The 24,407-nt window shown below is 44.6% G+C and overlaps 1 protein-coding gene across 1 annotated transcript in view; it reads left to right on the top strand.

Annotated features, from left to right (window-relative positions):
* The first annotated feature begins 9,235 nt into the window (after positions 1-9,235).
* The window catches only part of HPSE (heparanase), a 33,141-nt gene continuing 17,969 nt past the window's right edge, over positions 9,236-24,407 (top strand). The window contains exons 1-3 of the mRNA XM_025425875.3: positions 9,236-9,483; positions 21,399-21,544; positions 23,303-23,428. Of these exons, the coding sequence (XP_025281660.1) occupies positions 9,251-9,483; positions 21,399-21,544; positions 23,303-23,428 (505 nt within the window). The 5' untranslated portion in view covers positions 9,236-9,250. The remainder of the gene's footprint in view (positions 9,484-21,398; positions 21,545-23,302; positions 23,429-24,407) is intronic.

Raw genomic sequence — 24,407 nt, 5'->3', positions numbered from 1 at the left:
CCTCTTTATTATTAAGTAAGTATGATCCCCTATTTAATTAAAATTGTGTGCGTATGGGAGGGTGTGTGTATCCATAGGAAAAATGTATGGGAAGATACATACCAATTAATGCTAATTATTTCTAGGTTGTAAGATAATGGAGATATTTATTTTCTTCTGTGTTCCTTTTCTGTATGTACTAGCTAGAAAATTTTTTATTGTATTAAAAAAACACATAAAATTCACCATTTCAACTGTCTTTAAGTGTACAGTCCAGTAGTGCTAAGTATATTCACATTATGCTAACCAGATCTCCAGAACTTTTTCATCTTGTAGGTCTGAACCTCACCCATTAAACTACTCCCATTCCCCACTTGTTCCAGCCCCTGACAACCGCCATTCTACTTCTCGTCTCTATAAATCTGACTAATGTAGGAACCTCATATAAGTGGGGGGTTCACTTATCTTGCAAGGTTGCTCTATACTGTAGCGTGTGACAGGATTTCCTTCCTTTTTAAGACTCAGTAATATTCCATTGCTAGGACATACTTCCTTGCTCATGTTATATTCACCCATCCAATGTAAATTTGATTTGCTTCTAGATATACTACTTTTGAACAAAGAACACAGATTCCGTTTATAAACAGAAATAAGACAAAGCCATTTCCATTTTGGGAAAAGACATGCTTCCTCATGACACACAGGTAACAGAGATGCCACAAGCATTCCAGACCTATTGCCCTGTTGCAATAATTGTTTACTCACAGGCAATCTTACTTCGCCCCTACCCATACCCACCTTCCTCCTCTTGCTGAGTTTATTTTGAAGCAAATCCCAAAAACTGTATCAGTGAGTTCACAAACACTTCAGTCTGTAGCACTAAAAGATAAGGAATCTTGAAAAATAGCCACAATCCCACCTTAAGAAAATTAACAATAACTGGTTTGATACCATTTACTATCTAGTTCATGTTTCCCCAATTTCTTCATAATTTTTAAAATAAAGTTTATTTGTCCAAGTTGGAATTATAATAAGATTATTTCTAGCATTTTTGAATAGGCTCTTTAATATGAGTTTTTCCTTCAGAAGTAAATGCACATTTGGGCTGCTTACATCTGAAGAATATCAGATCAAGGATAAAGATTTGTCTCTATCAGCACACCTAATCATTTCCCTACCTGCTCACAAATGAAGGGACTTAATGAGAACCACGTTTCTCACCCACAGTATTTTCCATTTTCTATTCATCTTATGAACTAATGATAAAGGCTAATGCAATATTTAAATAATCGCACAATCATGCCTGAACCAACTATTCAATAAAAGTTATAGAAGCAATTGCCTACCTTAACTCATTGACCACTCAACATGCACTTCGGCTGCAGTCTGGGTGCTAAGAGTAGCCATTATAAGGCCTCAATCACTCCCACTAAATCTCTTCCACTGCAAGGACTACTTCCTACATACCCCACCTTCCATATTAACTCCTTATCTAGAGCCAACAAAGCAGGAAGTACTTTCATCCCACTTCATAGCTCTTCTTTCTTTTTTTTTTAAGTTTTAATTTGAATCCCAATACGGCTAACATACAGTATTATATTAGTTTCAGGTGTACAATATAGTGATCCAACAATCCTACACATTACTCAGTGCTCATCAAGATTCATGTATTCTTAATCCCCATATCTATTTCACCCATCCCCCTACCACCTCCCCTTTGGTCCCATGTGTTTATTCTCATGTTATTTATATATATATATAACACATCTTCTTTATCCATTTGTCTGTCAATGGACACTTGGGCTGCTTTCATTATTTGGTTATTTGAAATAATGCAGCAGTAAATATAGGAGTGCACGCATCCTTCTGAATTAATGTTTTTGTATTCTTTAGGTAAATACCCAGTACATAGCACTTATTTCTTGAGAGAGCCCAAAACTACCTGATTCCTGGTCAAAAAGTCAAGAACAGAGTAGAGTCTTGCCTACATATATATTATATAATGTGTGTAATAATGTAATACATAATGTGTATATGTAACACATAATATTAGGATAGGACTCCTCCTCCCTATTCTCCTCACCACAACCACTTCCTTATTTCCAGTGCATTTCCTGGAACTCTTTCTCTATGTTTATATTATTGAAGCCTGAGGGTAACCATAAATAATATCTCACTTAATTCACCTTATTATGCCTTAATGTCATAAGTATAATTATTAGGGTTTCCAAGGCTTTCATCATCCCAGAGAAGGTGACCAAAAATTAGGCAGTCAGTTCTCCTCTGGGGACTTTGGATAACCCTTCCGGCTATACCATAAAAACCCACCTGGTTACTGTATGTGTGTGTGACCACTGGAACTTTTGAGTCATTCTAGAGACATTTCCTGCTTTCTCTGATATCCTCTGACTTACTTACTGGCTCCAAGTAGCCACTTTCCTACAGACACAGAGAAATACGTATTTATAGGGCATATATAAAAATCAACTTTTTTAAAAAAGATTTTATTTATTCATGAGAGACACAGAGAGAGAGAGGCAGAGACACAGGCAGAGGGAGAAGCAGGCCCCACGCAGGGAGCCCGACATGGGACTCAATCCTGGGTCTCCAGGATCAGGCCCTGGGCCGAAGACGGCGCTAAACCGGTGCGCCACCAGGGCTGCCCCTAAAAATCAACTTAAAAAAAAATATTTTATTTATTTATTTGAGAGAGAAAGAGAGAGCAGGACCAGGGAGCAGGGACAGAAGGAGAAGGAGAAGGAGAAGCAGACTCCCCGATGAGCAGGGAGACTGACTCGGGGCCTGCTTCTTTAGATCACTGCTTAACCGACTGAGCCAGGCAGGCACCCCATAAATTTTTTTTCTTAAGATTTATTTATTTGAGAGAGAGAGAGAATGTGAGTGGGTGGAGGGGCAGAGGGAGAGGGAGAAGAGCAGACCCCACACTGAGCCTGGACTCCAAAGTGGGGCTCAATCCCTCCATCCTGAGATCATAACCTGAGCCAAAATCAAGAGTCGGTGGCTCAACTGACTGAGCCACCCAGGTGTCCCTAGACATAAACTTAATAGCAGAGAATGTAGGTTTATTGCTGCTTAGCTGAATGCTTGGTACATGGTAAGCATCCAATAAATATTTAAATGACTAGACGAACAAATATGTGAGAGCACCTTGAAGAACAGCATGCACTCAATACATGTTAACATCCCTATTTCCAAATTCTAGCACATATTTGCTTTTAGTTTCTCCTTGTTTTAGAGTATAGCTTGAGAACCAAAAAATATAAACTAAAATTTAAATTTAGTAAGTCTAACCCAATATCTTTAAACAATATAGTTTATGTGAACTATTTACACAGCCTAGAAGGAACAAAAAATGCGTAAGAAATTACCACCCCCAAGGGAGTTCTACATCAAGAAAATCTTAATTTTCTATACAGTTGAGTATAAAGATTATTCTTTTCTTTTTTTAATTTAAATTCCATTAGCCAACATATAGGAGTACATCATTAGTTTCAGGTGTAGAGTTCAATAATTTATCAGTTGCATATACCACCAGTGCTCATCGCATCACATCACATCACATCACATTCCCTCCTTAATACCCGTCACTCAGTTACCCCATCCTTCCACCCACCTCCCCTCTAGCAAGAGTATCTCATGGTTTGTCTCCCTCTCTGATTTCTTCCCAATTTTCCCTCCCTTCCCCTATGAAGATTATTTTTTCTGAAGATGCCCTGAAATCAGCCTGTTGTCTTACAGGTGTTTCTAGTAGTTCACCGGGTAAACCTCGTGTAAGTCCCTAAAAACGCAATGCGCGCACCTGCGGGCGCGTTACCAGGACGTGGGGAGGCTGGCGCACGACCTCCTGCCCCCCCCCAGCCCCCCGAGGTCTGCGGTCTCCTGAACCCGCAGGCATCTCCGCCAACAACGAGACGTGCAAGGCTGTGGCTTCGACTAGGGCCACACGCTGGCCCAGGACGCACACGCTGCGCCCCAGCTCTTCGGTGCTGCCCGTGCGGTCCCGAGCGCGCCCTACCGGTACCCAGAGGGGATCCGCAAGGATGACGAGGACCCCAGCTTTGCCGAGGCCTCCACTGCCTCGTTCACAAGAGCCTCCTGATGAAGACTGATGCCTTCCCTCCGTGCAGCTGGGGACGGCCTCCGGGGCCGCCAGCCTGTGCCCGAGGAGGAGGTGATGGGTTTATGGGGGGGCACCCGGCACCCCCTCTGTACCAGATGAGCGGCTCCTACGGCAAGGGTCCCTCCATCCGGCGGCTCGTGGACATCTCGCTGCGGGAGACGGCGCTGCTGTCCTGCGTGCTAGGCCACTTTCGGGGGCACGGCCTGGAGTGTGAGCAGGGGTGTGCCGGACGCCGGGTGCCGGTCGGGACGCGCACGTGAGGGGCCTCGCGGAGCAGCGCATGGAGCGGGGTTCGGAGAAGTACATCCTGGGAGGGACGGGCCCGCGCTGGCCTGCGCCGCCGGGTGGCACGTGGGAAACAGCTGCTCCTCAGCAACAGCCCTTCCAGCGTCGTGGACGAGGGGACGAGGCACAGGGCGCGTCCCGACGGGCGTCGGCCCTTGGACGTCCAGGCTGACAAACCCGCTTCACCACCGACGGCGCAAGCCTTCCCGAAACCTGGATGCGAAGGGCTCCCTGCACTGGGGCCGCATCGCGCGCCTGAGAGGGGCAAACCTGCCGGCAGGGAACCCTGCAGGACTGCCTGCGCCCCACCGGACGGCGGGGACCCCGCGTGCCCCACCCCGAGGCCACCTGTGCAGGGGCCCGGCGGCCTCCCGCTGCCGCGCGGCTGGCGACCCGCTGCCATCACCCCGAGCCGCAGCGCGAGCCGCAGCATCAACACGCAGCGGCAGGTGCGCTCCCCGGGCTGCGGGAGCGCACGCAGCCCTGCCAGGAGGCCGAGGCGGCAGGTGCCGGCGCCCGGGTGGAGGAGCCGCAGGAGCCGAGGCCATCGCAGGGCCCTGCCCAACGCTCAGTCTGGGAGCATCTCCCGCACCTCCCACACCCCCGCTGACTCTGCCCGCGCCGTGTGCGCTCGTCTGACCTCTACACGGCCTCCCTCCGCTGTCCGCTCAACCACCCGGCACACTTCCCCTTCCCCTTCACCTGTACCCACGCCGCCCGCCCCTGCAGCGTGGGGCGCCGCTCTGCATGGACCAGCTCTGCGCCCGCTGCATGAACACGCCCTTTCTTGGCGACGCGGCCCACATCCGCGGAGGGCACCTTTATTGTCCACAGCAGGTCCCAACCCCTCCTGTCCCACCCACACTGGGCTCCGGTCCAGGGCGGGCAATAAAAGTGGTCTCCCTCTTAGAAAGAAAAAGAAAAGAAAAAGAAAGAAAAGAAAAAGAAAGAAAGAAAGAAAAGAAAAGAAAAGAAAAGAAAAGAAAAGAAAAGAAAAGAAAAGAGAAAAGAAAAGAAGAGAGAAAGAGAAAGAAAGAAAGAGAAAGAAAGAGAAAGAAAGAGAAAGGGAAGAAAGAAAGAAGAAGAAAGAAAGAAAGAAAGAAAGAAAGAAAGAAAGAAAGGAAAAAGAAGGAAGGAAGGAAGGAAGGAAGAAGAAAGAAAAGAAAGAAAAAGAAAGAAAAAGAAACCACTTTATAATCATTAAAGGATCCATATGAACTGTCCTAGTTCATTCTAAGATTTTTATTTCTTTTTAAAAAAGATTTTATTTATTTATTTGATGGGGAGGGGCAGGAGAGAATCATTTTCTTAAAATTTATTTATTTTCCATTTAAAAAATTTAAATTCAATTCGTTAATATATAATGTATTATTGGTTTCGGAAGTAGACTTCAGTGATTCATCAGTCTCATATAACGCCCAGTGCTCATTACATCACGTGCCCTCCTTAATGTCCATCATTACAGGCCAGTTACCCTGTCCCCTCACTCTCCTCCCCTTCAGCAGCCCTCAATTTGTTTTCTATGATTAAGAGTCTCATGGTTTGCCTCCTCTGATTTCATCTTGTTTCATTTTTCCTTTCTTTCCCTATAATCCTGTTTTGTTTCTTAAATTCCACATATGAGTGAAATCATATAATTGTCTTTCTCTGTTTGACCTATTTCTCTTAGCATAATACCTTCTAGTTCCATCCACATCATTGCAAATGGCATGATTTCATTTTTTGATGGCTGAGTAGTATTCCGTTGTATATATGCATGTACATACCACATCTTTATCCATTCATTTATCAATGAACATCTGGGCTCTTTCCATAGTTTGGCTATTGTGGACATTCCTGCAATAAACATGGGGGGGCAGGTGCCCCTTCAGATCACTACATTTGTATTTATTTTAGAGAGAGAAACAGAGAGGAAGAGCACGAGCTGGAGAGGTAAAGCAAGAGAGAGAGAGAGAGAGAGAGAGAGAGAATCTCAAGGAGACTCTGTGCTGAGTGTGGAGCCCGACATGGACTTGATCTCATGATTGTGAAATCATGACCTGAGCCAAAAACCAAGAGTCCGATACTTAACTGACTGTGCCTCCCAGGTGCTCCCTGAGAGAGAGAATCTTAAGCAGACTTCATGCCCAGTGTGGAGCCTGATACAGGGCTTGATCCACCACCCTGAGAACGTGACCTGAGCCGAAATCAAGAGTCTGACGTTTGACCGACTGAGCCACCCAAGCACCCCTGAAGATTTTTATTTCTAATTCATTATCGTCACATAATTTGTGAGTTACCAAATCTGTGTGACGTATATTTTATAAGATTATTGTGAAGATTAAATGAAGTACCACTACTAATAAAAACATATCTGTTGAACATCTACTTCATATTGCATATGGAGATGTGTTACATATATTAAATAAATTCTCAAAAAAAGCATTGTGAAATATGCATTATTATTCCCACTTTACAGATGAGGAAGTGGGGGCTCTGGGAGGTGGAAAAAGTGGCCAAGTTTCCACAACCTTTCGAGATATGGAGCTAGGATGCATGTAAAAGGGCTCTAGCTAGGATGTACATAAGCTGGAACTTGCTATAAAAAAAATATAAGGTGTCTAATTACCAAGTGTCTCTGAAAGGATAATTTCTATTAATATCACTGCATATTCCTCCCTCCTTGGTGTCCATATTGTCCTCTTCTCTGGCATAATGGATCAAACCAACTTAGACCCAGAAGCCAGAAACTCAACTGCTCTCAACCACAGATCATCACATGTGCAAGTTGCTTTTCTTCACTTCCTCATTTATGCTTTCTCAGTTTCCATATTAGTAACTTGTATGTGGACTGCATCGACCCACTTCTCAGGATGTCACGAAGACTCACTGTTTAGGAAGCTCGCAATGATCCACTTTTCAAAACACCCAAATATTCCAGAGAAGTTGTTGTGAGTTTTGCCCTTCGGGGTGGTATGTACGACCAATGTCATGGCAAAGGCAGAGAAAGAGCCTAGGCATCTGCTTTTCTGCCTCCGTGTCTACCACCCCATGATATCCTGGCAACGAGGTATTTATGTATGAATTTTTTTTCTTAGATATAGTTGCAGGATATAAACTTGATTCAGGTTGCAAAATAGTAACTGATACACACACACACACACACACACACACACACAATCTCCAAACTGTCACCTTCTTTAACTAACTGGTTAACTTTTAAGTTGCCTAAGAATAGACAGGTCTATGCAAATTAGAGATGCATTTCAAAATAATCCATTTTTATTTACCTATTTTTTATAGTAAGCTTTACACCCAATGTGGGGTTTGAACTCATTACCTTGAGACCAAAAGTTGCATGCTCTACCAACTGAGCCAGCCAGGTGCCCCCAATCCATTTTTTATTTATTGCTTTATAGGTGGTGCAATCTCAGTAGAAGATTCTTTTTTAAATATTTTATTTATTTATTCATGAGAGACACAGAGACACAGAGAGAGACAGAGAGAAAGTGTGTGTGTGTGAGAGAGAGAGATGCAGAGACACAGGCAGAGGGAGAAGCAGGCTCCATGCAGGGAGCCCAATGTGGGACTCGACCCCGGGACTCCAGGATCACGCCCTAGGCCGAAGGCAGGCACCCAACCACTGAGCCACCCAGGGGCGCCCTCAGTAGAAAATTCTAAGGGTTCTGGTGCCATTTGTTCACTGAACAAATATTTATTGGATGGTCAGTAAGTGCCAAGCACGATGCCATGAGCTTTAGTGAGTGCACTAGACAAGATGAAGCCCACCTCTGCTTTCATGGAGTTTAAATCTAGCAGACGAGGTCAACATGGGAGCAACAGTCACAATACCAGCAAACGTGCAAGTTCTAGCCAGTTCAGGATGCAGTGAGAGTGTGTCATGGGGATTTTCAGCTGCCTGGCGTTTCAGGCGCAGCTTCTTTGAGGAAGTTGTATTTCAGCTGAGACAGGCTGCCATCTGCCCAGGGTTGTGTAACTGTCTTCACATCCCAACTGAGACACTTGCACATATCAGTGTCTTAGAGCCTGGGTCCTCATGTGTAAACCGCGCACAATACACACTTGGCAGAGACGTGCAAATGAGAGGGAATGCAAGTAAAGCATCTCTTAGGGCATCAGGCATAGAGTAAGCCCTGAGTGCGTCCTGCTGGTCACAGTTACATACCCATGGAAGGCATCAAGGGAAAATTGAAGGAGTTTGCCCAACAGCTAAAGATGAATTTGCAGAGGGGAAATTTGGCCAAAGCTCCCAATTCGAGAGACAGTCACGCCCCGAGCTCAGGCTTGAGTTTCAGGCGCTGGACACCTGATACTTGAAGACTCCAGCAAGTGCTGTTTGCAGGGTAAGTCGGTAGGGAGTTTTGAAGGCCGATCCGCCTCCTCGGGGGAAGGTGAGCCGCCTAGGAAGCAGCTCTGCGGTCAGAGGACACGCGGTCAGTCAAGGCACAGGCAAGTGTTTCTGGGCCAGGCGAGGCGGGAAGGGCAGCAATGAATGCCCAGCTGGAAGCTTCCGTCGGGCTCAGAGGAGCTGGCGCCACCTGGACGAGGCCCCGGCGGGAAAGGTGCCCCGGGTCGGGATGCCCGGGCGCTCGGCTCCGCGCCAGGTCCGCACCCTTCGAGTGCGCGCGGGGGATTTCGTAAGTGGGTGTGACCGGTCCCGCGGGGAAAGCGTGCAAGGAAGTGCGAGCGGGCGGGGGAGGGGCGGGGAGGGCGGGGAGGGCGGCCGGGCCGCAGTGGGAGGGGTGAGGCGCGGGGAGAAAAGCGCGCGGCGGCGGGGCGGGGGCAGCGCGCGAGCTCCGGGCTCCCGCGGCGGGCGGCTCCGGGCGGGCGGGCCAGGTGGCCGCGATGCTGCTGCGCTGCAAGGCCCGGCTGCCGCCGCCGCCGCCGCTGCTGCTGCTGCTCCTGGGGCCGCTCGGCCCCTTCTCCCCGGGCGCCCTGGCGGGCCCCGTGCAGGCCGAGGACCCCGCGGAGCTGGACTTCTCCACCGAGCGGCCGGTGCACCAGGTGAGCCCCGCGTTCCTGTCCTTCACCATCGACGCCAGCCTGGCCACGGACCCGCGGTTCCTCACCATCCTGGGGTAAGCGCCGGCCTTCCGGACATCCACGCCCGGAGCCGTCTCTCCCTCTGTCCCTGCCTCTCTCCCCCCCTGCTTCGCCGCCCCCTTCGCCCTCCGGGGCAGCTGCCCCCCCAGACCGCCCTTTCCCGCCTCCGTTCATTCAGCAAGTGTTGCCTGAGCGCCAACTAAGGGCCAATATCCCGGGGAAATTTGGAAAAGAAACTTCCCACCTGCCCCAGAAACCCGCCTGGAGGAGGGCACCCAGGCAAGTGCACCTGGAGGCTGTGAGCCCTCGAGTCTGCAGCACAGTGTAGGAGAGGTAAGACTGTGGACCAGGCTCCCCTCTCTTAAACTGTTAGGAAGGTTTAAAAAAAAAAAAGTTAAAAAGTCAGATGGAAAAGGTCTCAAAGGAAAATAAGTGTGTGCGTATAAACTATACTTTTATGTATTTTAGAATAAACTTGTATTTTTTTAAAGATTTTATTTATTTACTCCCAGAGACAGACACAGGCAGAGGGAGAAGCAGGCTCTCTGCAGGGAGCGCAATGCAGGACTCGATCCCAGGACCCCGGGATCACGACCTGAGCCAAAGGCAGATGCTCAACCGCTGAGCCACCCAGGTGTCCCTAGAATAAACTTTTAAGGAGTAGTTTTAGGCACAAGGTAGAGATTTCCAGTATTATACTATTTTTTAATCTAAATATTAAATAAGTGAGAGATAGGAAACTATTGCAGTGACTTACGGAGTCTTAATAAAAAGATTATTTTTTCCAGAAGATATTTTACCGCTGCAAAATCAGCCGTAATTTTTTTTTTTTTCTCACCTGAGAGAGACAAACTGGTGCTTGTTCGCTGGCTTTTGCCCCATGAATGCAGGCTGATCCCAGGACAAGGAACTTCAGGGACAGTCCCAGGTCATCTAGGCCACTCATCTAGGTCATGAGAGTCTCCAGGGAGGGCCACACCTCAACCAGTCCAAACAGCTGGGAATCTTCTCATTCCCAAACACCTAGATGCTGTCCTGCCTGTGCCCATGCTTTCAGCTGCCATTGCTAATTTTGATCATTTATTCTGTAAAGAAAAGCAGGTTAATAGCCTAATGGTGAAGAGACTGGCAGTCAGACCACACTGGCTTCATTCCCAACTTCTACCGAAGATGGGTGGCTTGGTTGGTACAGGTTGCTTGGCAACTCCAAGCCTCGATTCCTGTACCTGTAGAATAGAACTTCTAAAGCCTTTTTGTAGGACCATTATGAGGATTTCATGGTAGTAAATAAGTAGGTAGCACAGTGTTTGACACAAAGTGTTTAAAATTTAAACTCATTGCTTCTTCCTGGAAAATAAGGAGTATTTGCCAACCATTCACCAGTAGTCTGAGTGTTTCTTTTGATCATAGTTAACCTCCATCTTTCCCTGTGGCGGGAGAGGGAGAATTTCCTGGTGGAGAGGAATCCCCACTTTTTTGCCCTTTCCTCTTGGGGATAGAAAGCTGATACCACATAGCAGGTGGGTGGGAGACAGAAAGTTTATTCTGGAGAAACGCTGAACTATGGGCTCCATATCTGAGGACCCCAGGCCTTGCTTCAGAGGTGGGGTGGGAGGCTGAGAGGGGAAGAGAAGATGTGAGGTGCCTTGCTGAACACAGAAGCACTAACTGAACCACTTAGTAAAATGTGAGAACTCAGGTCCTCTTCTGCCACTGCAGCTACTGTGCATCCCACCCTTCCCCAAGAAAGGGCATCTGGGGATATTTCCTGGAGAAACAGATCCAAAAGAAGAAAATCTACAGTGGGGCGCCTGGCTGGCTCAGTGGTTGAGCGTTTGCCTTTGGCTTAGGGTGTGATCCCAGAGTCCTGGGATCGAGTCCACAGCAGGCTCCCTGCAGGGAGCCTGCTTCTCCTTCTGCCTATGTCTCTGCCTCTCTCTGTGTCTCTCATGAATAAATAAATAAAATTTTCTAAAAATAAATAAGTAATAAGTAAAAAATAAAGTTTCAGGAAGAAACTTAAAAAAAAAAAAAAAAAAACCCTACAGCACAACTTTTGGGATCCAGGCCTGATGCCCTGCAGTCAAGCTAACCAATTGACTAGCACCATCCTCATCTCCTTGCCCCCAACACACACAGAACTTCTGGTCTGCAATTCAGCAAGGGTGATACCTTTGTCTCTTCATTTCCCATAGCACTCTTTCTGCCTGGCTGGTCCCCACCTCTTGGTTAAAGGCTGGAGGATGATAATGAAAACCAAGAGTGTAGTATGCAATAGATAAAATTATTTCTTTGATTTACAAAACTCAGTGTTCATATGGGCTTTTCTCCAGGGCTGGCTCCCACCCACTCCAGTCCACTCCCTGGGCAGAGGCTGTCTTTAAGGCCTGCTCAGCAGGGGCATCTGCAACCACTTCATACTATTCCCAGCTGCCACTTACAAGACTGAAGCTCCAATAGGAGCTCCCTCTCACTGTCTGCTAAGACCTAGCTTCTGAATTAGGGTCTGAGAGTCCATCTCTCCAGGATGGTTAGCGCTGTGCCCCAAGTGACCTGGCCATCTCAGATGGCAACACTAAGCTTAATACCTGTGAGGTGGGTGTTATTCTTGTACAGTTCCTCAAAAGTGAAGATACTCAGGCACAGGTGGCAAGAGCTGAGCAGATAAAAGCTGAAGGAGAGGGAGAAAAAGAAGAGGGTAATAGAAATAGCTGGTACTAAGTGAGCCTTTGGCTTGTCAGGCCCTGTTTGTAGCATCTTCCAGGTATTGATCCATTTGGTCCTCACTACAAGACTATGAGGACAGGACTATTATTATCTCCATTTTTAAAAGAGGTTTTATTTATTTATTCATGAGAGACACACAAAGAGAGGCAGAAACACAGGCAGAGAAAAAAGCAGGGAGCCTGATGCAGGACGCGATCCCAGGACCTGAGCCAAAGGCAGATGCTCAAGCACTGAGCCACCCAGGTGCCCTGTATCTCCATTTTTAAGAAATAAAGGGATTGAAGTTTAGGGAGACTCAAGAAATGACCCCTAGTCAATCAGCTGTTCATGAAGGAGCAGAGGCTGAGCCCAGATACTAATTGCAGGGGCAAGAGTGCACAAAAGTAAAGTCTGCAGCATATGTGTGTATATATGTGTATTGTGTATGTGTACATGTATATGTATATATTTATATTTTAATTATTTAAATTTAATTCAGTTAACATATAGTGCATTATTAGTTTCGAGGGTAGAATTCAGTGATTCATCAGTTGCATATAACATCCAGTGCTCAGTATATCACGAGCCCTCCTGAATGCCCATCACCCGGTTACCCCGTCCCCCACCTGCTGCCTCTCCAGCAACCCTCAGTTAGTTTCCTACAGGTCAGCATCTCTAACAGTTTGCCTCCCTCTCTATTTTCATCTTGTTTTAGTTTTCCTTCCCTTCCTCTATGTTCATCTGTTTTGTTTCTTAAAAGCAGTTTATATTTTTTAAAGGCAGTAGAGTAGGGTATAGAGGAAAAAGATTGTCCAGAAACAAATCGAGAAGATTGATGTAATGAAAAGAAGCACTGACCTGAGAGTAGGAGAATCAGGGTCCAGTCTTCTGAGGCGCTTCAATAGAGGCCCAAGTGAATTGAATCCGATGGCATGGTTCTGGTTTCCCATGATGGCAAACAGATGTGGTTTTTCTTTTTTCATATTTGCAATTAGAGAACATAGAGTACACAGAACTTAAAATGCCAGTGATAGAACACTCTAGAATTGGCAAGGAGCATCTTTTCAGTTTGCCTTCTTCCCAAAGGTAACTAATCAACAACCCAATCAAAAACTTTCTAAGCCTGACAATGTGCAGAGCTCTAAAAAGGCACTTGTCCTCACAGATGGGAGTGTCAAGACCACTGCTCAGTAGAAATACAATGTGAGCTTCATAAGCAAACTACATATGCAACTTACAATTTTCTAGTAGCCATGTTAAAAAAAAAAAAAAAAGGTAAAACCCGAGTGGCTCAGTCAGTTAAGCTCTCTTCATTTTTTTAATTGAAGTTCGATTTGCCAACATATACTATAACACCCAGGGCCCATCCCATCAAGTGCCCTCCTCAGTGCCCATCACCCAGTAACCCCAACCCCCCGCCCACACTGCCCCTTACACAACCTTTGTCTTTTCATTTCATGTCGCAACCTTTGTTCATTTCCCAGGTTCCTCAAAGAGTTCAAAATAGAGCTACCCTATACCCAGCAATTGCACTACTGGGTTTTTACCCCAAAGCTCTCTTCATTTTGGCTCAGGCAGGGACTTGAGATGGGGCCCCATGTTGGGCTCCCCACTGGGCGCGGAGCCTGCTTAATTAAGATTTTTATCTCTCCGTCTCCCTCTGCCCCCTATCCTCTGCTCATACTCACTCTCTATATCAAAAAAAAAGTTTAAAAAGTGAAGTTAATTTTAAAAATATATTTTATTTAACACAAAATATCAAAGTATTAGCATGTCAACATGTAATCAATATAAAACTATTAATGAGATATTTTACATTCTTTTTCAAACTACATCTTCAAAATCTGGTGTATATTTCATACCCATAATATATCTCAATTCACACTAGCCACATTTCAAGTCCCAGCCACATGTGGCTAATGGTTACCTTCTGGGCAGTGAAGTCCACACTTCAAACAAGACACATACACATACACGCACACATGCACACACACACACACACACACACACACACAGTTCTGTAATACAAGGTAAAAAAAAAAAAAAAAAGGAGCATCGGGTCAGTGCTAGAGACCCCAACTACTCCAGAGCAGACATAGCAGTGCTGAACAGCAACAGCAGTAATCGTGCAGTCGTGCTTGCTTTTTATAAGGGTTTGCTTATTTTTTTTCAACAACGTCCATTCCTTTTTGCCAACTCATTAGATAGTTATTAATAATGACTTTTGATAATCTGATCTCTGCATCTTCATGGACAAAATTGCTTTTGATCAAAGTCAAGTGCACATTTTGAAAGCCAATATTGCAAATAACCACAGGCCCTCTATGTGCTGTTGCTGAGAGACTTAACCCTCGCCAGAGAAACAGAATGGAGAACAGTTGCAAGCCATAGACTCACATTTTCTGACGCCTGGAGAAGCATTGTCTCTCTGATGACGTGCTCCTCTGTTCCTTTCCCTCCCAGACCTTTCATTGTGCTCCCTGGAGCCCTTTGCATGGCAACCCTATGTCTTCCTCACAGAATATTCCTGCCCTGGCTAAAACTTGGCTCTTCTTTAAAGATCCTAGTGCCAAAGCAGACGTGGCTGCCTCCCTGAGGTAGCCCTTTGGAGTAGAAGCTGCGCATTACACAATCTGCAGCACCTTTCCCATCCACCAGCACAACTTCTACGTGATCACCCACCAGTATGAATGTAGTTCACACCCCTGCCGGCTTGTGACTTTGAGCAATAGCTTCCTTTTGTTCAGGTTCCTTGTCTGTAAAAAGAGGATAATAACCTATCTCATTGAGTTGTTTTGGGATTGAGTGAAATAACTTATACAAAGTGTCTAAACTACTGAATTTGCATGAACCCAATGCATGCTGGAGATGACTGTCATGACTCCAGTGTGAGGTTCACTGTCTCCGTGTGGGCTTTGCTCTCACTCACTTCTCCTTACCGATTAAAAATCAGCGTTGACCTCACACTTTTTTTCTCTACTCTCATGTCCCACCATCATCCTAGATAACTTCAGGTCCTCCTGAATCAAGTGTCTCTCAACGACTTCATATCCACACATTATAATCCTCTTTTCTCAATGTTCTATTGGAGCTGGCTTGCATCACCTTACGAAAGATGTGCATCCCTTCCCAATTCCACATTCACTGACATGACACTGCCACCTTGAAATCAGCCTGGTGAGTGTTTACACCATGGAAATTGGCAAATGCTAAAAAGCAGGGCACTTATTTTTAGGGAGCCAGCTTACCTGCACACCCTGCTTCACCCCATTTCAGCCACCTAATGGCATGGCCACACCTTGGCTCTTTTCATCACTAAGAATCTTTTAACATCGAAACCCTAAATGAAAATCTCCTGGGGATGCCCGGGTGGCTCAGCAGTTGAGCATCTGCCTTTGGCTCAGGTTGTGATCCTGGAGTTCTGGGATCGAGTCCCGCATGGGGCTTCTGAATGAAGCCTGCTTCTCCCTCTGCCTGTGTCTCTGCCTCTCTCTCTCTCTCTCTCTGTACCTCGTGAATAAATAAATAAATTTAAAAAAAAAGAAAAAAGAAAGAAGATCTCCTGTTCTTGGACTACATACCTTACCCTGTTAACCTTTCACTCTGTGGGTCCACCACAACCATTTTGTTTTGTTTTGTTTTGTTAAGATTTTATTTATTTATTCACAGAGAGAGGCAGAGACTCAGGCAGAGGGAGAAGCAGGCTCCCTGCAGGAAGCCTAATATAGGACTCAATCCCAGGACCCCGGATCACAACCTGAGCCAAAGGCTGACACTTGACCATTGAGCCACCCAAGTGTCCCCCACCACAACCATTTGTTAAGCTCCTCCACCAAACAGCCTTGTTCTGTCTCTGTTTCTTCCATGGCTCACTTGGGCTTCTTTTCTTGGTTTCCCACATGATTGGTTCTTGGGATGACATCCCCACACTCTGGCCCTGTTGTTCTTATTGCTAAACCCAAATCCAGCTCAGTTTAGTTTCCTTCTTTGGGATCTATAAAGTGGACATAAAGTCTGGGAACAAAAAATATTACCTAATTATGAATTATAGTGCATATTAATAAGCCTGTTTTATGTATTTGCCTCTGCTCCCCGTCTTGCTGGCCACACTGAATAGCTGGGCTATGCGCTTTTAGGGTGGAGCGGAATGGCTCAGCCACATGGGGTTGCACTAGAAATTCTTGGTCTCCGGACTTACTTGGTGCTACCCCTCACTTCTTCATTCCCTGCCCCTCTCATTCTCCACTTCCTTCAAACCCGATCCCATCTCCACTTCCACACTCTTAGCATATGACTACATTTCTATTTCCCAAAGAAAACGAAGTCATTGGATAAGAACTTCTTTTTCTTCTTGCCACCAAGCCTGTGCACATACCACAGCCACATGTAGCTTTCTTTCCTTCTCTCTCCTCAGGCCACTGCTTCTTCCTCTCTGTCCCCTCTTGCTCCCTAGTCATCTCTTCTCTCCCTTGTCTTTAACCTCTCCCCATGACTGGGTCCTTCTTCACAGTGTGGAAACATCCTCAAGGCTATCCTGTCTCAAACCCCACTCTGCACATGTGCCAGAGGATCTGCCCTTGCTCTCTTCTCCCCTTGGCGGCCTTCCTTACTGCCCACTCCGTCCTTTCCACCTTCACGAAGTCCCTATCACTGTGTCATAAAAGCAATCTCTCCAACATCATCAGTGACCTCTTTTTAAATAAAAATATTTTATTTATTTGAGACAGAGAGAAAGAGAGAGAGCACGTGCATGAATGAGGGGAAGGATAGAGGGAGAAGCAGACTCCCCACTGAGCAGGGAGCCAGATTCAGGACTTGATCCCAGGACTCGGGGGTCATGACCTGAGCCGAAGACAGACGCTTTTTTTTTTTTTAACATTTTATTTGTTTATTCATGAGAGACACAGAGAGAAGGCAGAGACACAGGCAGAGGGAGAAGCAGGCTCCATGCAGGGAGCCCAATGTGGAACTCGATCCCCAGACCTGGGATCACACCCTGAGCCAAAGGCAGACACTCAACTGCTGAGCCACCCAGGCGTTCCACAAAGGCAGATGCTTAATCAGTTAAGCCACCCAGGCACCTCTACACCCGTGACCTTTTATTGCAAAATCCAATGAACACCTTTCCATCCATGTCTTATTTGGTGTCTCTCATGGGTTGAATTTCTGTGTATTCCCCCACCATTCATACACTTGAAGTCTTAACCCAGCACGTGAAGTCATACCTCAGCACGTAACCTTGTTTAGAAATAGTGCCATTCCAGATATAATTAGCTAAGAACTAGTTGTAGAGGAATGGAGGGGGCCCTAATCCATTCTGACTGATGTCCTTACAAAAAGAGGAAATCTGGGGACAGATAGGCCTCCAGAGAGGGAGAGAGAGAGAAGGCTGTGTGGAGACTAGAGTCCCACGGCAGCAGGGAACCACCAGAAGCTGGAGGAGAGCCCCAAACGGATCCTTCCCCCCGTAGCTTCAGAGGGAGTATGACCATGCCCACACCTGGATTTCAGATTTCTGGTCTCCACCTCCAAACCTCCATAAAAGAGTAAATTTCTGTGTGTAAGGCACCAGTCTGTGGTACTTTGATTCTGCAGCCCTAGCAAAGGACTGGAATCTCTTGGAAACAGTTGGCAAGGTTGACAACGGAAATGCTTTCTCATCCTTTCAGGTCTATGTCGCTTCTGTTTCTGGGGGTTCCCTCACCTCTTTAACACTTCTTCACCTCTTTCTCTAGCTTTCTTAAATGTTTGATGTTCCTCAGACCTCCGACTTAGGCCTGCTTTCACGTCACATTATCTTCTGAATGGTCCTACCAGTGGCTTGAATTCATGTCCCATGTTCTAGGAAATGTTTAACAATTGACTCTCGGAGAGGACAGGAAACTGATTTATGGGTTTTGGGGTTTTGTTGTTGTTGTTGTTGTTGTTGTTGTTTTTATTTCTGTGGTATAAATACTCCCACTGTGGCTGATTTCAAACTGCCAACAGTTTAATAACTTGTTCTCAAAATATGACAACTGGCTCTCACAGCTGATAGGAGCTGGTACAAGCTGGCTCCAGCACACCTCTGCTTTCATGTCAGAGATAAGCAGCTTATTTTTACACCGAAGGTAAAATAATACCTGCAGACTTTTCTTTCCCCTAACAAATTGCTCTGGAAGTGGAATGTCTGCAGCTGCTTTTATGGTTTTTTTTTTTTTTTTTTTTAATTTCCATGTCACTGTGGTGGTGGTATATCCCCCCTTCTTCCTGTATATGATAGGAATAGCATACCTCTGATCAATTTTGTTTTATGACATGTTTTGCAGCTGTTTAAAATCTGGTTTTTGTTAGAGGGCATTAATATTGTATTATCAAAACAAGAAAATGTTCCCTTACAAAAGAGACAAACAAAAAGGTCTTTAATACCAATACTTTTGAAACATGTGATTTTCTTTACTTGGCAGGAGCCATAGTATTGGGTTTTATTTATTTAAAAGATTTTATTTATTCATGAGAGACAGGGAAGGAGGAGGGGAGGGAGGCAGAGACAGGGGGAGAAGCAGGCTCCCCACTGAGCAGGGAGCCCGATGTGGGGCTTCATCCCAGGGCCTTGGGGTCATGACCTGAGCTGAAAAGCAGACATTTAACCACCCAGGCGCCCCCATCACTTTCTATTTATGTTAACATGACCACAGTCTTTGTCCCTCTATTCAGTTATTTACACTGCAGCCTGAGATTCTTTTTTAAAACAGAAGTCTGTTGAGACCAGACTTATCTTCCCAACCTGAAACTCTGTGCCCATGAAACAAAGTGCTCTCTTCCTTTCCCTACAGCTTATTTTTGTTTGGGTTTGTAGCAAAGTGGAAATGGCTTTCATCTGAATCCTGACTTAGTCAAGGTTATTAGCATTTATCTTCTGGTAGTTGTTAAGGATTTCATGGCAGAAGCCATCCTTCCTGGAGTTCTTTGGTGCCATTGGGTGTTTCAGCCAGCACTGAACCCAGCCTGATACTGTTTTTGAAGCCTCACTCTGTGCTGCATTTCCTCATGCTAGGACCTGTAACACACTTAGGGGACCATGAAAATATTCCAACTTCTTGTAAGATCCAAAGTAAATGAACCTTTAGGTCAAAGAAGATGTTTTAATAGATAATATTAAATTAATATTAAATTAACTAACATTAAATAATACTAATATTTAATTATTTAAATTAATTTTATTTTATTAATATTAATTAATGTTGATATTAATATTAATATTTATTTATTTAAAAAGAGAAAGAGAGAGAGCAGGAGGGAGAGGGAGAGAGAACCTGAAGCAGACTCCCCGCTAAGCACAGAGCCTGACTTGGGGCTCGATCCCATGACCGCAAGATTGTGACCTGAGCTGAAACCAAGAGTTAGACACTTAGCCGACTGAGCTACCCAGCCTCCTCTAACATGTTTGTCTTTTTAGAAATATCATCATGAAACATAATTTTAAATATGTTTTTTTATGGAAGAAGAAGATCATGAAGGCAAAAATGCCAAGGTAGTACAATAAGAAGCTCTCAAGTCACAAACAAACAAAAATGGCAAGGAGGAATTGCTGAAGTTTTTAATGCAGGAGACTTATCTTTGGTCTATTTCCATCTTTTAAGTCCTCTTTCCTAGGCATAAATAAAGACATCTTTCCAACATCTTACACGGTGGTATATAGAGATTTTTTAAACATTTTATTTATTCATGAGAGACACAGAGAGAGAGGCAGAGACATAGGCAGAGGGAGAAGCAGACTCCCTGAGGAGAGGGCCTGGTGTGGGACTCAATCCCAGGAGCCCAGGATCATGCCCTGAGCCAAAGGCAGATGACGGCTCAACCACTGAGCCACCCAGGCGTCCTGAGTCATATATATAGTTAAGCACTATCTTAAAATTTTAGATACTTTAGGTCAGGTCTCTAATTCCTAGGATGTTAGAAGGTATTGCTAATTTGTCCTCCTGGAATGATTTTCCAATTTGAAAGAACCCACATGTAAGCTAAGTAATTGGACCATTCCAAGGAACTGCACAGCATTGGTTTTATGTGCTTTAAGAGAATTTGGAGGGATCCCTGGGTGGCGCAGCGGTTTGGCGCCTGCCTTTGGCCCGGGGCGCGATCCTGGAGACCCGGGATCGAATCCCACGTCGGGCTCCCGGTGCATGGAGCCTGCTTCTCCCTCTGCCTGTGTCTCTGCCTCTCTCTCTCTCTCTGTGTGACTATCATAAAAAAAAAAAAAAAAAAAAAAAGAATTTGGAGAGTAGTGTGGCCAGAATCACATGTGTGAGACTTCAGAAATGTATAGTTTCCTACTACCTGTGTCTTCTGTTATCTTAGTTTTGTTCACTTAAATATCCATGACATCTTCATCCTTCTGAGAGAAGGGTTTATAAATCATTCTAATTCCATTCTAGAGCATTTGGTGCCATTCTGAGAACATACTAGTCACCTATCAGGAGCATGTTTGACTTGATGAGATATGCATTTAGAATTGCTCAGACTAGAGTTGTTAATTATAGGAATTAGGATCTTATCTAATTCTAATCCATTTGACTTAAATTTAGAAGGATGGTGTTCTTTGAAAGCCAGAGTTAGGGAGCAGAGAAAGACTCCTAACTCACTTATGAACTTCTCTGAGAACATAAACCTTTTTTCAGGTTTTCAGAAAAGATTTATTATTTATTTTAAAGACAACGTGAGTATGAGACGGGGGAGAGGCAGAGGGAGAGAATCCCAAGCAGCAGACTCCCCGCTGAGCGTGGAGCCTGATGTGGGGCTGACCCAAGACCCCAAGATCATGACTGGAGTGGAAATCAAGAGTCCAATGCTTAAATGAATGAGCACCCAGGTGCTCTAAGAATATAAGTTTTTGAAGACAATCTATTTTTCAAAGAAACACAGTCATCTTTCCTAGAGTTTCCACTCTCTTAACCTCTTTTCCTTCATCAACCATAAAAGGTTATGAGTGTTTTGAAAGCACTGAATACTATCCTACCTATCAAGTTAAAATATAAGTTCTTGCCAAAGTCAGAGCTCCAAGTTGCCTGTAGGTGCCTAGGAGTGTGATCTTCAATTAAAAAGAGGCAGATTGAGATTTCTCCATTATAGCAATAAGACTTCTCCCTCCAAGGCCTTACAGCTACATATTAAGAAATAGGCCCAGTGAAAGAGAAGAGAGTAAGCATGTTTGACTGGATTGTCTTGGGAAAAAAATAATTTTAATTTCTCACTTGTCTTCTAACAGTTCACCAAAGCTTCGTACCCTGGCCAGAGGTTTGTCTCCTGCATACCTGCGATTTGGTGGCACCAAGACGGACTTTCTAATTTTTGATCCCCAAAAAGAACCAACCTTTGAAGAGAGAAGTTACTGGCAGTCTCAAGTCAAGCAGGGTGAAGCCTTTTAAAGATTCATGATATGTTTTAATTCCCTTGAGTTAGTCTTGAGCATTCTCAGAAGTGTCATTGCTGACATCTAACAATTAATGAGAAATCAAGAACTCTCAGCTGACCAATGCAGGCACTGGCATAAAAAGGAGGAAGCAGTGGGCAGCTTTCCTCCTCCTCTTGTTTTCATGAATGTGAGACCTTGCAAAAAAAATTGTGCTGGGCATAACTGAGAGTTAATTGTCCTGTAAATAGAACAATGATTGTAGCTGAAGGACACAGCTGCTTAGTGGGGAGTGTGTGGGCAGAAATGTGTCAAACTAAAAAGGGTATTTCCAAATGAAGATACAAGCAGTAGATTGAAATCCATTTATTCTGAAAATAGCATGTGGATGAAAGGTATAACAAGAGGGTGTAGACATATGCTCTGTATCTCAGAATGGATTTTAAGACTTGATTTATTGGGCAGTGATTGTCAAACTTTATTGACTATTCAGTAGCCACCTGGGTGAGTTTGAATGTTTGGATTCTCCATTCTAACCTTAGATTATGAGTTTAGCAAGCTCCTCAGGTGATTCTGATATTTCGACGTCTATTGGCTCCCCCTGAGAAACCTGCCTTAGAGGGAACCACAAGGATTTGTCCTGTGTCTTTCAGAAGTACTATACAAATCTCAAATGGCAGTTAAATAATTATTGTAACAATTATTAAAAATATGGTATATATAGTTGAATTATAATAAAATATGTATAATGTATATATTAATGAATAATTAATTATTTCATATGTTATGAAATATTTTCCTTCTATTTTTTTCAGTTAGAAACTGTCTAGAACACTTAATCAGTAATTGGGCCAAAATTGATAAAAGAGTAATTAGAAAAACATTGAAAAAAAGCAGGAGAATTCTCTTAAAATAATATATTGGAATAATATATGTTCAGACTTATCCATTCCCTCAGTCACATGTGTTTGAAAGATCTCTTAAGTTCAGACAGGAAATTCTCCTTTGCTCATCGATTTTCCTCATCCTGTGTGTGTATGTGGTAAGGGGCGGGGGGTGTCAAAGCCTCTGAAGCATCCTTTGTGAGCACAGGGATGGATGAGACATGAGCTGCCAGAAAGCCAGAATGAGCAGCTTTCCAGAAAGGAAGTTGTTGGCGGGTCAGCCAGCCCTGGCGGCCAGCCCTCAGCAGCTCTGCTGCCTTGTGATAAAGAAGCACAGTCTGCCTGACAGCATAGTCGTTGGTTTTTCCAAGTGCACATGTTGTGGTCTCAGAAGCTTTGAGGATACCATACTTGAAGGGGGGAAAAAAGTCAATATTTCCTGTCCTACCATTATGGCAAGAGAAAATCATCACAAAGCAGATAGAGGCCAGTGAAACAAATTTTATGTATTTTGAAAATGAATCTTAAGAGAATTGAACTATGTCGTCTTCAGTGGGGTTCTCTAGCAATTTTAAGTTTCTGAGGAGCCTTCTGAATTGTTAAATAACTTGCAGTTATGCCCAGTGTATCTTGTATCCAGGGTATGCCCACTGTTTCTTAGGAAACCTGTCCGTTGGTTGTTTTTTTGTGTGGTGATTGGTTAGCCAGCAAATTTGACGTGTGTAACAGAATGTATCTTCCTCTGGTCTTGTACCTAAAAACCAGAAATGTAATTATCCTGCTTTAGTCACATAGATAGGTAATGAAATAAATGTGTGGGATTTGAACCTTATCACTGTGAAAATAGATTCTCTAAACCATTTCTTCCACTTGCAGATATTTGCAAATCTGGATCCATCCCTTCTGATGTAGAGAAGAGGTTACAGTTGGAATGGCCATTCCAGGAAAAACTGCTGCTCCAAGAGCAGTATCAGAAAAAGTTCAAGAACAGCACTTACTCAAGTAAGAGATGAAAGGCACTCTGCAGGTGTTCCAGCCCCCAAAATACATGGAGAGCTTGAACTTGGGCTTGAATCATGTAGGCCCTACAGCAGTTGTGTAAAGCTGCATAATACTCAAATGGTATCAAGAGTTAATGGGAAATCGTGAACCCCATTTCTTTACTTCACCTGACTTTGCCTACTAGCCATGAAGTGAAATCTAGAAATCATTCATTCATGAGCTAATGATGACCTTTACTGCTCTGGAGAACTAGGAAGTCAAAGAAGACACAGATACATTTCCAGTGTGAAAGTAAAGTACAAGAGTATGAAGGGTAAATAGTGGGGGCACCTGAACAGCTCAGTCAGTAGAGCCTGCACCTCATGATCTCGGGTTGAAAATTCAAGCTCCACACTGGGTGGACAGATTCCTCAAAAATACAAATAAATCTTTAGGAAAAAAAAGTGTAAGTTGTGAAAACCATCCACACTTCGTCATCTATTCCATCTCTCCTCCCAGAAGCAACCACTATTATGAGTTGTACCATTAGGCAGTGGAAGCCTGAGTCATAATAGACAGTGCTGGCCATCAAGCAGCTCTCTGTTTTTCTTTCCTCTCAGGCTTTGCAAACGTAGAACTAGCTAGACTAACCAGGAATTTATTTCCATTCACTGATACGGTTATCCAGTCTTCAATATGGGAGGATATTGCCGTGCAGAGCTTTAAGACGACTGAAACAGGCAATCTTTATTTAACTATGAAAAATATTTTTATCTGAAAGTTGGTATTTTATTTTTTTTAAAGATTTTATTTATTTATTCATAGACACAGAGAGAGGGGCAGAGACACAGACAGAGGGAGAAGCAGGCTCCATGATGGGAGCCCGATATGGGACTTGATCCCTGGTCTCCAGGATCACACCCCAGGCTGCAGGCGGCACCAAACCACTGCACCATCGGGGCTGCCCATGAAAGTTGATATTTTATACCCAGCTAAGGGA

The sequence above is a fragment of the Canis lupus genome, chromosome 32 (genome assembly GCF_003254725.2).
Source record: "Canis lupus dingo isolate Sandy chromosome 32, ASM325472v2, whole genome shotgun sequence".
Classification (NCBI taxonomy): Eukaryota; Metazoa; Chordata; class Mammalia; order Carnivora; family Canidae; genus Canis; species Canis lupus.
The sequence above is the reverse complement of the archived record's forward strand: the minus strand, read 5'-3'. Positions and strand labels throughout refer to the sequence as shown.